General features: G+C 33.4%; 2 protein-coding genes across 2 annotated transcripts; one reads left to right on the top strand and one right to left on the bottom strand.

Moving 5' to 3' along the window:
- Positions 1-2,863: 2,863 nt before the first annotated feature.
- On the top strand, positions 2,864-4,959 carry LOC139843266 (xanthotoxin 5-hydroxylase CYP82C4-like). Its single transcript, XM_071833334.1, has 2 exons — positions 2,864-3,805; positions 4,238-4,959. Exons 1-2 carry the CDS (start codon positions 2,864-2,866, stop codon positions 4,865-4,867), a joined length of 1,572 nt encoding a protein of 523 aa, XP_071689435.1. The 3' UTR covers positions 4,868-4,959.
- Positions 4,960-5,158: 199 nt separating this feature from the next.
- LOC139904643 (cytochrome P450 CYP82D47-like) lies at positions 5,159-8,151 on the bottom strand. The gene is made up of 2 exons (XM_071886577.1): positions 7,162-8,151; positions 5,159-6,023 (listed from the first exon to the last, which is right to left on the bottom strand). The coding sequence occupies exons 1-2, from the start codon at positions 8,101-8,103 to the stop codon at positions 5,394-5,396; spliced, it is 1,572 nt and encodes a 523-aa protein (XP_071742678.1). The 5' UTR covers positions 8,104-8,151; the 3' UTR covers positions 5,159-5,393.
- Positions 8,152-13,585: the final 5,434 nt, after the last annotated feature.

Here is a 13,585-nt window from a genome sequence, read left to right as displayed (position 1 = left end):
CATTACTATGCTTTGTTTGTGTACCCTTTTTATTTGGTTTGTTTATAAGTATATATGCAGTGTTTCTTTTCTTTATACTTCTCTTTCATCTTAATTAACACATATAATCTCTCATCATAAAATAAATAGTGTGAATTCTTTTAAGAAAATGGATTATGTAAATCAAATTTGTTTAGATAGTGAACCAAATACCTATTGGAGTATGATACTAATTCAAAGCGAGCGGAAGCATTTTTTAAAACTTTATAAAATCATACTCTTCCACGGATCATTGTACAAAACTTTAGTAAACAAAACAAATTAACGAAATCGAACGAGAGAAGATTAGAATACAACTTTTGTAGCCTTTTGAAAATCGAATTTGAAAACTCAAAGAAGAGTTCCTCTAAACGGTAGACACCCAAAGTTCCAACCTTGCTTCGATCTATACCTTCTACTTAACGGATCTTTTCTTCTTCCTTATTTCCACCAAAACCGAACCCAATTATAGATTTCAAGTATTTTGGTTACTTGAAAATGAGAAAGAAAAATAGCATTTTGTGTATGTGTGTTTTGTATCTCCTTTTTTTAACTTTTAAAATTTACTTTTAATAAAAATACAAACTACTTTTTTTTTTATTTTAACTTTTAAGATTTACTTTTAATAAAAATACAAACTACTTTTTGTATTTTAACCTTTAAGATTTACTTTTAATAAAAGTACAAAATACTTTTTCTTATTTTAACTTTTAAGATTTACTTTTAATAAAAATACAAACTACTTTTTGTATTTTAACTTTTAAGATTTACTTTTAATAAAAGTACAAACTACTTTTTCTTATTTTAACTTTTAAGATTTACTTTTAATAAAAATACAAACTACCTTTTTATTTTATTTTAACTTTTAAGATTATAAATTTAAGAATAAACATTAGTATGCATGAAATAAATAATGATTAATTGCATAAGTAATCATAAATGTTAGATAACATATAAAGACCCCATCGTATTCGTATTGATCGGAATTAATCTTGACCCATGGTACCGTGTTGTCAAATGACGTGTTGCGTACATAAAGTACCGTGTTGTCAAATGACGTGTTGCGTACAATCATGAGGTCTTATTAACATAAATATAAATGTTAGTGAAGTTAATAAGAGTTAGATTACAGAAAATATAATTCAGGTGGTATAACCGACCATATATATAACTTAAATAACATAAATATAAATGTTAGTGAAGTTAGTAAAAGTTAGATTATGGAATTATAATTCAGGTGGTATAACCGACCATATATATAACTTAAATAACATAAATATAAATGTTAGTGAAGTTAGTAAAAGTTAGATTGCAGAAATATAATTTTACTTATGATGATAATAATATTTACCTTACTCAGAGGCGGAGCCAGGAATTTCCGTTAAGGGAGGCTTCATTTACTTTTAAATAGAAATATAAAATTATATCGAACAACATAAAAAGTATCATAATTGAAAAGCGAAAATTGAGAAATTATTTTTAGTGTAAACTTACATGTGAGACATAGTGATAAAAATTGACTCTTAGATTTTTAGTGTAAACAACATAAAATTATATGAGGTTGAAATATGTGATATATTGACATTTAGATTTCTGTTTCATTTATAACAAAAACGGAGTACTTATGTATACATTAACATTTGGGGTTTAATTTTTATATTATAAAATTTGAGGGAGTAAAAGAGTGTGGAATACACTAGTTAAGGGATTTTAACAAAAAGATAATAAAAACTCATCGTGTCTATTAAATCTTTTACCAAACCCCACCTGCAATTCCCAGGACCGGACTTCAAATATTTTTTCGCCATATACATAATTAGTACTCTATATTCTTAACACGATTAGCGGAGGCTGGGCACCCCAAAGTCCCCCTACTAGCTCCGCCATTGACCTTACTAATAAATAATAGAAGATATCGTTAAAGAATTTCTTACCTTGATTAGTGATTTGTGCTTGCTTAGATAAACCTTGATTATATGGAGCACTTCGTGCTGATAACGTGTTATAATTCAGTAGGCTTATAACTACCTTTAATGGTTATAAGAACAAGGAGAGAAAAAGAGAGAAGAAAGAGAGAAGAAATATTGATATTGATATTTCAAGAGAAATGGTACACCTTAAATGGTTACCATACATGTCTATTTATAGTATAAAATATTACTATGCAAGAAATATAATAATAATAAAATTAACATCCAATCTAGATATTTTATAACACAATCTAGATATTTTATAACAGTTAATATTTTATTAAATACAATTAGTTATATTAATGACATCATCATGGAGGCTTAGATTTTTCTTATTTACTTTAAAAAAAAATTTAACTTAAATAATCCTTATTTATGACATCATTATTTTAAAGATTTATATGATATTATAAATGGGGGATGATTCTCACACACACTTTTTTATCCTCACACACCAATTTAAAAAAATGGAGTATTATTAGAAGAGTAAAAGGTTAAAATAGGTGTGTGAGGATCAAAAAAGGGTGTGTTAGAATCATCCCCCATTATAAATAGATAAATTGATAGACAATTGTAAATTAATAATTTATTTATATTTATATAATTTTAATCTTTAATTTAATTTATTTTATATTACCTACCTCACATGGAACATCAAGTTTCAACCAAACCAAGCCTCAAGTCTCATGACACTATGAAATTAAGGCATGTTTCATCACTTCATCCCTAAAAATGCATATGTCAAAGAATCTCAAACCTTTAAATACATGTGACTGAATCATTAATTTATATGCGTGTACTTCGTGCTCCTCTATATATAATCTCGTCATATCTTCTCTAAACCACATCAAAAAAAAATCTTACAGACCTACAAAATGAGTTATTCACTCGAACTATTTCTCCTATTCATTTCTTTATTGTCCCTCTTCTACACATTTACGCTTCGAACCAAATCCAAATCAGCGGCGAATGAAGCTCCCGAACTTGGTGGGGCATGGCCGATCATCGGACACCTGCACCTACTTGGTGGTGGTGACCAACTTCTCTATCGTACATTAGGAGCCATGGCAGACAAATACGGGCCCGCTTTCAACATCCGCCTAGGTACACGTCGCGCTTTTGTGGTCAGCAATTGGGAAGTAGCAAAAGACTGCTTCACTATGAATGACAAAGCACTTGCGTCTAGGCCTAAAACCGCCGCTGTTAAACACATGGGATATAATTACGCTGTGTTTGGTTTCGCTCCTTACACTCCATTTTGGCGCGAAATGAGAAAAATCGCGACTCTTGAGCTTCTTTCTAACCGACGCCTTGAGATGCTAAAAGATGTTCGAGCCTCAGAGATTAACTCTGGGATTAACGAATTGTACAGTTTATGGATGAAAAATTCGTGTAAACCGGTGGTTGTTGAATTGAATAAATGGTTAGAACATATGATGTTGAATATAGTTGTGATGATGGTGGCTGGAAAAAGGTACTTTGGTGTTGGAGGTGGTGGAGATGAGGCGGAAAGGTGTCAAAAGGCGATAAGCGATTTCTTTCGGTTGATTGGGATTTTTGTTGTTTCTGACGCGATACCTTTTCTTTGGTGGTTGGATTTACAAGGATATGAAAAGCAGATGAAGAAGACTGCAAAAGATCTTGATTTGGTGCTTGGAGGGTGGCTTGATGAACATAAGAGAAAAAGGAAACTTGATTTAGAAGAAAAGAAAGATGAACAAAAGGATTTTATAGATGTGATGTTGTCACTTGCAGAAGAAGGGAAACTTTCAAGTACTGAGCATGATGTGGATACTAGCATCAAGTCTACATGTTTAGTAAGTAATATTTACATTTTTAAGTTATTGGAGCGATATACAGTGTCACGTCAACCATCACAAATACAGTGTCACGTCAACCATCACAAGATAGTCTAGCGGTTAAGGTCCTGATATCCTTACAAGAGGTCGTCAAAGAAAAGGTTGGAAACTGTCACAGGATAACCCAGTTAAGCCGCGTACATCTGAGTAAAAATACTAGCCGTCCCGGGTAGCCTAAACTAGAAAATTTTTATCCGTTTACACATTGTCACATCCTAAACCCATAGAATCATACCAAATGAAATTTCAACCCGTAATCGGGAAGGATTACCCAGATACCACTAGGCCTAAGATATTTCTTCTAAACATATTTTTAAAACAATAACTGTTGATAGCTAATGATCACGCGTTAAAACATTCTATGTGTTTATGATTGATATGATACAATAGGCATTGATTCTTGGAGGGAGCGACACTACGGCTGGGACACTAACTTGGGCGATATCGTTATTGCTAAACCATCCCAACATTCTAAAGAAACTGCAACAGGAACTAAACGAGCACGTAGGTAAAGATAGGCAAGTAGAGGAATCCGACATCAAAAACCTCACTTTTCTTCAAGCGGTAATCAAAGAAACTTTGCGTCTTTATCCGGCAGGCCCACTACTAGGACCAAGGGAGGCCATGGAAGATTGTACTGTTGCTGGTTACCATGTCAAAGCTGGTACTCGGTTAATTGTTAATGTTTGGAAGATTCAAAGGGATGAAACAGTGTGGTCTGAACCAAGTAAATTTCAACCCGAGAGGTTTATGGGTTCAGAACATGAACATGTGGACTTGAGAGGACAACAATTTGTGTTGATGCCATTTGGGTCAGGTCGACGTTCTTGCCCTGGAGTCACGTTTGGGCTTCAAGTGCTTCATTTGACTTTGGCCCGTCTTGTTCATTCTTTTGATTTGGGTCAACCTGGAGGTCTCCCGGTGGACATGACCGAAAGTCCTGGAATGACTATTCCAAAAAAGGTTCCGTTGAAGGTACTCTTGACCCCAAGGCTTCCATCACATATCTATGGCCATTGAGTTAAAAGCGCAAGTATGTTTTTCGGTTGTATGTAACGAACTATTTTGGCTTGTGTTGTTCTTGTGCCTCTGCCTCTAACATTGGCATTTGTATGTGTTGTTGTCGTGAGTTTGTCGCTTTGAAATTTCTTTCAAGTTTCATCCCAAATCAAACTAAATTTGAATTTGGTTTGCATTAGTTTGAAACAAGAACCTTGTCCAAATAAAAAAACAACTTGAATCTGATTAAAACTACAAACCTACACAGATTACACTAATTCGCTTAATGTAAACACACATGCTCGCACGCACACGAATATGTATAATAATTATTTTTATTACATATAATGATACAATGTCGAAGACCAAATACTAGTTCCTAAGTTCCAACTCTTAGTTACCCAGATCAGTAAGATAATCAAAAACAGAGGCATTAACTTACTAGTAGTTATGAACTCCATGGTACTTAAGACGTATGCTAAACACATTAGTAGTCACACATAACATATAATTATGTTCGTCGAAATTAACAATTAAGCGCACATTTTTAAACATCTATTTGTCGTTCTGGAAAGCGTGGGGCTATTAGAACTTGAAGAGGAGTCGCCTTTGCATTTGTCATTCCAATGCTCGCAGTCATATCAATATCTTCATCGTTTGGTGTTGATAACTCAAAGTTTTGTAAAACAGTGGCTATAACCATGGGTAACATTTGAAGCGACAAAGCTATCCCAGGACAAGACCTTCTTCCTGCACCAAAAGGGATCAGCTCATAATCCGCTCCTATAACATCTACGTCCTTATGCTTTGGAGTTAAGAACCTCTCTGGTTTAAACTCACATGGGTCGGACCATATGTTTGGATCACGGTGCAGCTTCCACATATTGATTAGTAACCAAGTGCCTTTTGGGACATTGTAACCAGCTACAACACAGTTTTCTGAAAAAGCTCTTGGTCCTCCTAAGAAACCGGCTGGGTAGAGTCGCAATGCTTCTTTTATTATAGCTTTGAGGTATACAAGATTGTTTATGCTTGATTCGTTGACTTGTTTACCTTTTCCCACATGCATATCTAGTTCTTCTATAGCCAATTTGAGGGTGCTTCGGTTGTTTAGTAGCAACGAGAGCGTCCAGGTAAGCATCACACTCATAGTATCGATGCCACCAGCTATAAGAGTCTACATAAATAACTATGTACATCAGTAGGCATAAAAAATAGAACAAATAAAATATGCATATCTAGCTAGTTATCTCCAGATCATATAAGCAAATGGCTGGACCTATTAAACTGGCCACTCGAATCATAAATAAGCATTACTAAATACAACTCTACTTATGTATATACACTGTTGTAAAAGTCGGCTTAGTCGGGAGATGCGTCTGTTTGGTGACTAACCCGTCCCATTTCCTACAAAAACACCTCAAAGGTCGGTCAACGCTAGAAAGTCAGGTCAAAGTCGGGCCTGAGTCGGTCAAATTCGGTCAAGTCAAAGTTTTTCAAATATTTATTACACTACTAAAAGTCTACGTTGGTCAACCCCGAGTCGTCTCCGAGTTGACTGACTCACCCCTTGAGGGTCCCGACCGACTTGCCCCGACTCGTGATCATTAGATCACCATTAACCGAGCGTCAAACTGCTTCCGTCGATGACACCATCTGATGCCATAAACGCAGCGTCTGGGCTGACGCGCTAGGGGCGTCAGTCATGAAATCGACGGAAAAAAACGAACGCGTCAGGGCGACGTGGCTTCTTTCGATTGGTTGACCTTTTCTTCTTTAATTTAATCCTTTTATTATTATTATTTTTAAGCTATTGTTAAAAAAATGGCTGCATCTTGAAGGTGGTTGCTTCAATTGTATGGAAGAAGAAGATAAAACCCAAACCTTTTTCTTTATTTTATTTTGGCAAAGCCCACTATTTAATATGTATAATAATTTTTATTTATTGTAGGTTTTATTATTATTTAATATGTATTTATTTTATGTAATATATATTTTATTTATATTTAATCAAAAAGAAAAAATAAAATAAAAAACTGGTGGAACTTACTCGAATTTGACACAAAACACAAGTGTTAATGAGGGTTTGATTTTGCCATGTCACAGGAAAATTGCACTTTTTTGCTTAGAAAGTACACTCCATACTTGTGACGTTACAGTGTTAATGGTGGTTTTACAATCTTGCAATTTTGCGTATATCCAGAGAAGCCAAATATAACGCTTCGTCATGTATGCAGGTTTGGTGTTTTTAGGTGTATCAAGACTTTTTTCAACCAAATATATAGACTGAACATGAACTAATAATAGTTACCTACCATGGAGGTGGCTTTAATGATAGTATCCTTATTATAACCCACCAAGTTATCACCTTTGACCGCCGATATCATCACATCAATGAAGTCTTTCTCCTTTGTAGACTCATCAGAAGCCCTCTCGTTTCGATGCTCATCTAACCATGTCCCCACCATCGAGTCGAGTTCAGATGCAATTCTTTTCATGGTTCTCTCATGTCCACCCAAATCTAACCATCCTAAAAAAGGAAAAGCATCCGCCACGACAAAAAGCCCCGTATAATGAAACCATTCCCTAAATAACTCTCGGCGCCTTTTAATCTCCTTCTCATCTTCACCTAACCGTTTTCCAGTAACTATTTTAAGGATAATATTCATATTTAATTCCCCGAACCACTTTTGCATATCAACCATAACTTTCCCTTTTTCCTCATCTCTTTTTTCGCTCCAAAAGTTACGCAAGCTTTTAATCGAGTTTTCTAGTTCAGACACTCGAACAAACTTAAGCTTCTCCAGCCGACTACTAGACAACACCTCTAAAGAGATTATTTTACGTATTTCCCGCCAATAGGGACCATAAGGAGTGAACGAAAACGAGGCATAGTTTAGTCCTAAAATCTTTGCAGCGAGATATTTAGGACGGTCAGAAACAGCCACATCATGAGTTGTGAAGATCTCTTTAGCAATCTCCCAATTACTCACCACCAAAACTCTACGTATGCCTAACCAGACCGTGAAGATGGGTCCATATCGGTCAGCCATAGATGACAAAGCTACATGAGGAAGATCGGATGAACCACTAAAAAGGTTTAAGTGGCCGATAACAGGCCATGCACCACTTGCTTCAGGTGCACTAGTAGTGTTTTTTCTTGTGATTTTATAGATGATTGCTGATAATATTATTGTTAAACTTAGAACAAAGAGAGTACTAGAGTACTTTTCATCCTGAAAATGGAAGAGGTCCATATTGCAAATAAGTGAAAAGTTTAAGTGTACGTATGTGTGTATATATAAAACTCACAAATCCAATCATAATTTAATAAATGAAAATTTTAAGTGTACTTATGTTATGTAGAGTATGCAAGGTTAAAAAAGACGCGAGACGGGGCCGAAACGGTAGCGACCTCAAAACGTCGCAACGGAAAAAACGGGGCCGAGACGGGGTCGAAACGGATGTTGACTAATGTTGACTTATATATATATAAATATATATTTATACAAATTTTAGAGCTAAAAAAACCTTCATTGACAAGTTTGTACCTATAATTGCTATTAGCGTTAATATAATACAAAATGGAATACTAAACTAAGTCAATTTTGATTGATTTGACCGATTTATGACCGATTTTAACAGAATTTCTGACTTTTGACCGGCGTTGACCCAATTTTTCCTGCATTTGACCTGACTTCTGACCTTTGACCGGCTTATAAGAAAACGGGACGGGTCGAAACGATTAAGTCGCCAAAACGCCGCAACGGGCATCGCAACGGACGCAACGGACGCCGTTTACAACAGTGAGAGTATGTGTGTATATTATATGTAACTAGTATATGGGCCATGGCCCAAGGCCCAACTTAATATGCATGACCCAGCCACTTTTGTTGACTTAATTGCTATTAAAACTACAATTTTAAAGCCAAAACTACATTGGCACCTTTGGCTATTATTAGTAATAATAATAATAATATAATTATGTATATAATTATATTATCTTTTAGATATAGGTATATAATTATGTATGCTTGTTGTTTTCTGATTTGATGTTAATCTGTCTTGGACATTAAAGTCAAACGTTATTCTAGTCCAGAATTGACTTACCTCACATTTCATTTTCAAAATCATATATAAATTAGTGTTACGTCTCAAACTATCAACAAAGATTAATACAACCATTTTTATTATATTATATTATCTTTCATTTAAAAAAGTTAAACTAAGTTGTAAGTTTAAATTTAGACACAAAATAAATTTCCAATTTAATAATCCTGATAGAATATTAAATATAATAATTACTCCGTGAAAATTAATTATCGCAAAATTGTTTGTAAAAGAAAAAAAACGTGTTACTGATAAGCACTTGAGATTCCAAAATCATAGTGAACTTAATCACATAGCATCATAAATCTTATTCTTAACGAATAGTCGAATCCACAAACCAAAGTTGGAGATTTCCCCACCATACTGTACAGTTCATCATATTTATATCCGTGTTAATTGTGTATGTTTATGAACATATACAAGCTAGATAATAAACATTAAACAACGAGCAAGGTTATCAGCTTCTACGGTTGATCATGAAACGACCCGTTCATATCACTATAAACGCAGTACGTTATTCATTGGTCCCATAGCGAGGTATTTGACCTCTATATGATACGTTTTAGAAATTATTGCATTCGTTTCATAAAAAGCACACCATTATTATACATAATGCATGTTTTAAACAAGTGGGCGATTATTTAAGAAATAATCCCCATAATACATCAGTTTCCAAATACTACACACGTGACATAAAAGTTGAATATAATACATGACGAAGGTTTTATTGAATGCAACACTTCATTTAAACAAAAACATGAGACTCCATGCACAGCTTGTTCAGATAATGCAACAGCGGAAGACTTTCTTAAGGACCTGAGAATAAACATGCTTAAACAGTCAACAGAAAGGTTGGTGAGATATATAGGTTTAGCATCGATATAAAGATAGACCACAAGACTTCATAGTTATAAATATATGTACACTCGCAAGTGTATAAAAGTATTCTATAAGTTGTTGAGCGCTTCGGTAACCATACTTAACCATTAATGTAGCATATTCCCTTTATTATGAAATCTCCCTACACTGTACCAAGTGTAGTAAAAACGAAGTACTATGCAACCGTTTACGATACTAGAGCGACTAGCTCGGTTAGGATTGTCAAACCCGATAGATCTATCAATAGGATTCGCGTATACATGTTCTTACAACATGTAAATATTAGTTACCAAGCTATTAGGGAAGATATGCAAAGTGGTACAACTCAACGTAGAATATATTTTAAGTACTTGTGTCTATGGCGTAAAACATAAAATGCATGTATTCTCATCCCAAAATATTTGTAGAGTTTAAAAATGGGACTATATACTCACAGTAGTAAAAGTATATTAATAATAAGTTTTCAACTTATTAAAAATATGACCGTCGTCCTTGGATTCACGAACCTATAACAATAATAACGATTCAGATAATAATACGACATATGAATAAAATAAAGCAAGTTCATAGAATACTTATATAATAATTTTTAACATTTTATGTTAGTAGTCCATTGTTAGTAGTCTTTTGTTAGTAGTCCAAATAGTTCGAAAAGTCCAACGGTCCGATAATCGGTATATATATATATATATATATATATATATATAATCTTAGAATTACCCCACGACGTATTGTATACGTATTGTCTTTGCATCAACCCAGAGACGTATTATATACGTATTGTCTTAGAATTAACTAAGACGTATTGTGTACGTATTGTCTTAGGATTTATCAAAACGTATTGTATACTTATTGTGTTAGGACGTACCAAGAATATTATTATACATATATACAATCACAGAATTAACCAAGATTATAATATTTTGTTATACTACTGATAACATGTCCATATATATATAGGATATAGGAAAAGTTAACAAGGATATGGTTAATATAGTTTTTATAATATAAATTTCGTCCATACAACGTTAATTTTAGCAGATTTTGTTTTGCTCGCCAAATATTCATTACAAATCCGTTTAAAGTGAATCAAATTGCTATGGATTCCTTAAGAAGTTAATTTTACAAAAACAATTCGAAAAGTTCATTCCAAGTAGTAATTTTTAGAGCTTTACCCTCTTTTTGTGTCGGTGGACAGATTTGGAAAAATCCCGGCATCCACCCAATATATGATTTTTGATAAAATACTTCCACTTACTGGAAGTCTTATTTACATATATTAACATATTTCTAAAGTCTTAGACTCGAACTCAAAGTCTAAGATAGGTTTTTAATTCCCAACCAAAAACAACCCGCTTTTTACCGAATGGAGATGAAAGGATATATGTTAAGTTTCAAGGTGTTCTTCATATGTACAAGTTATAAGTTCTTATATTAACTTAATATAACATCATAATACATATAAATAAGTGTTATTAGAGTTAAGTTAGAAAGATTATATTAGTTTTTCAAACAAGCTTGGTGTTCACCAAAACAAGTTCTAGTTTTTACAAGTTTTATAAGTATAATAAGATAGCAACTATATAAGGAATTGAACAAGGATTTTGAAAGTATTTTACCTTGATTATGAAGAGGAAAGTTGCTGAGATTAAAGTATGATATGAGAGCATTCAATTGTGTGTTTTTAGTTTAAGAAAATGTGGAGTAAAAATGAGTTAAAATGATCCTTATTTATAAGCTTATAATTTTGGCTTTTAGTGAAAATATCTAAGATAAGTTAAATTGTATTAAGTCATGCATGACATATTAAATTGATTAGGTCATGGATGACATATTACACAAATAATTGCAGATTTCTATTGGTATATACCAATAGTAAATACTTCTAGAAGCTGTGTATAATACGGATAAAAATACCGTATGAATGCAAGTAGAATTCTTGAGGAAATTGAACGAAAATACGAGTATAGTTATCCTTTATATGTATTGGTATATTATAAAGTATATTCAATACTTGTAAGGATGTATTTACACTCGTAATACATTATATGTAAATACATTTTAACATAAGTTAATTACGTCATTTAAATAGTAATATATATATTGTTTGAAAACTCTTTAAATTAGTAGTATGAATATATATATATATATATATATATATATATATATATATATATATATATATATATATATATATATATATAATACTTTGTTAATATACTTAATGAGATATTTAATTATCATATTTTCAAGTTAAATATATATATAAATCCATATATATACACAATAATTAAACAATTAAACAATTAAATCAAGTTATGACGTTCGTGAATCGTCGGAATAAAAGGGTGACCAAAAGCTTGTGCAAAACTCTTTCCGGAGGTTCAAGATTTATTAAAATTCATTGCTTATCAAGTTGGAATTATATAAAGATTAAGTTTAAATTTGGTCAGAAATCAAGCTTGTACATGTTGAAGAGGAGACTAACCGATACATGTACAAGATTACCGTAAAGATAGCAAGGGCGGAAGAGGAGACTAACCGATACATGTACAAGATAACCGTAAAGATAGCAAGGGCGGATCTACTATCAGTAAAATACACGATGCAGTGGAAATTTTTTGGGTTTTTTAACTAGTGATAACGCTGGATAATGTATTTTTTTTTTAGTGATACTATTGGATAGTGTAAATTTTATTTTATTTTTTAGTTTTTAACTAGTGACACCCGTGATTGCGGTTCCTAGATCCGTAATCGAAAGATAGTAGCTTGTTTTTTTTTTATCGGTGGGATAGGGCTATTGAAACAAGTCTGATTGGAACGGGTTGAAGCTGTCAAACGGAGGATTAAAAAGACGGTACCAGGCTCATTGACGTATAAAATTCCGGCTATGATACTAAAAAATAATCCTGTGTTAGCTGTCAAAGTAAAGTAAAGTCAATGATGATGCATATAACGTATGGGAGACGTTCGAATCCAGGTGTTGGGTGCATAATCGGATCCAAGGAAGTCAAAACAAGCTCTTGCATATTCGTTTCAACCGATACACATGGCATTGCAAATAAAGAGTTACACCAGCCCAAAGTAAGCGTGGGATGGTACGTCTCAAAACACTATATTTAGGAGTAAATTGGGTGAGATCGGCTCGGCTAGCAACCTTGCTTACGGGACTCGATAATTTGCACATGAAGGAGGGTGAAACGGTTGATGATTTTGAAACAAAATTGACCGCTTTACTCTCAACGGCAAGGAGCCTTGAAAATGAGTTGATTTGGTGAGTGTTAATTTTAAATATTGCAGTGATCTTTTGTGTAGTATATAATAACTAAATTTTTATGTTTTTACGATGAAACCAAAAGGCTTAATTTATAGAGCTGCTACAACGGTTTTATCCTCTAAACAAGGCAAGGAGCCTAATGCTATTTATGGAAATGATTTGACCCTACTGTCAAATGAGCTAAGTCGTTTGATCCTTTGCTATTATGAGTCTGTATAGTTACTGTATATTTTCTCCAAATCGTGTATTCAATAGAAGAATGTTTCGAGTTGGATTTGATGCTATTTGATGAGACCAGGAGGCATACGAGGAGCGTATAAAAGGAACCAAGAACATTCAAGGTGGTTTATTGTTATTTAGTCGAGAAAAAAATGCACGGTTGTAAGCATTGTGGCAGCGAAAGTATAAATCGACTTTGTACGTATCCGAAGCCATGAGTCCGAAAAGAGTTGAGATAGTGGTGAACGTGTCTG

Source organism: Rutidosis leptorrhynchoides, chromosome 4 (genome assembly GCF_046630445.1).
Source record: "Rutidosis leptorrhynchoides isolate AG116_Rl617_1_P2 chromosome 4, CSIRO_AGI_Rlap_v1, whole genome shotgun sequence".
In the NCBI taxonomy this organism is placed as follows: Eukaryota; Viridiplantae; Streptophyta; class Magnoliopsida; order Asterales; family Asteraceae; genus Rutidosis; species Rutidosis leptorrhynchoides.
This window is presented reverse-complemented; position numbering and strand designations above follow the sequence as displayed.

Excerpts from the sequence above, each read along its gene's own strand:
- LOC139843266 (XM_071833334.1), top strand. The coding sequence starts at position 2,864 with ATGAGTTATTCACTCGAACTATTTCTCCTATTCATTTCTTTATTGTCC. Across the intron at positions 3,806-4,237 it reads GCATCAAGTCTACATGTTTA|GCATTGATTCTTGGAGGGAG; the intron begins GTAAGTAATATT and ends ATGATACAATAG.
- LOC139904643 (XM_071886577.1), bottom strand. The coding sequence starts at position 8,103 with ATGGACCTCTTCCATTTTCAGGATGAAAAGTACTCTAGTACTCTCTTT. Across the intron at positions 6,024-7,161 it reads TCATTAAAGCCACCTCCATG|ACTCTTATAGCTGGTGGCAT; the intron begins GTAGGTAACTAT and ends TTATTTATGTAG.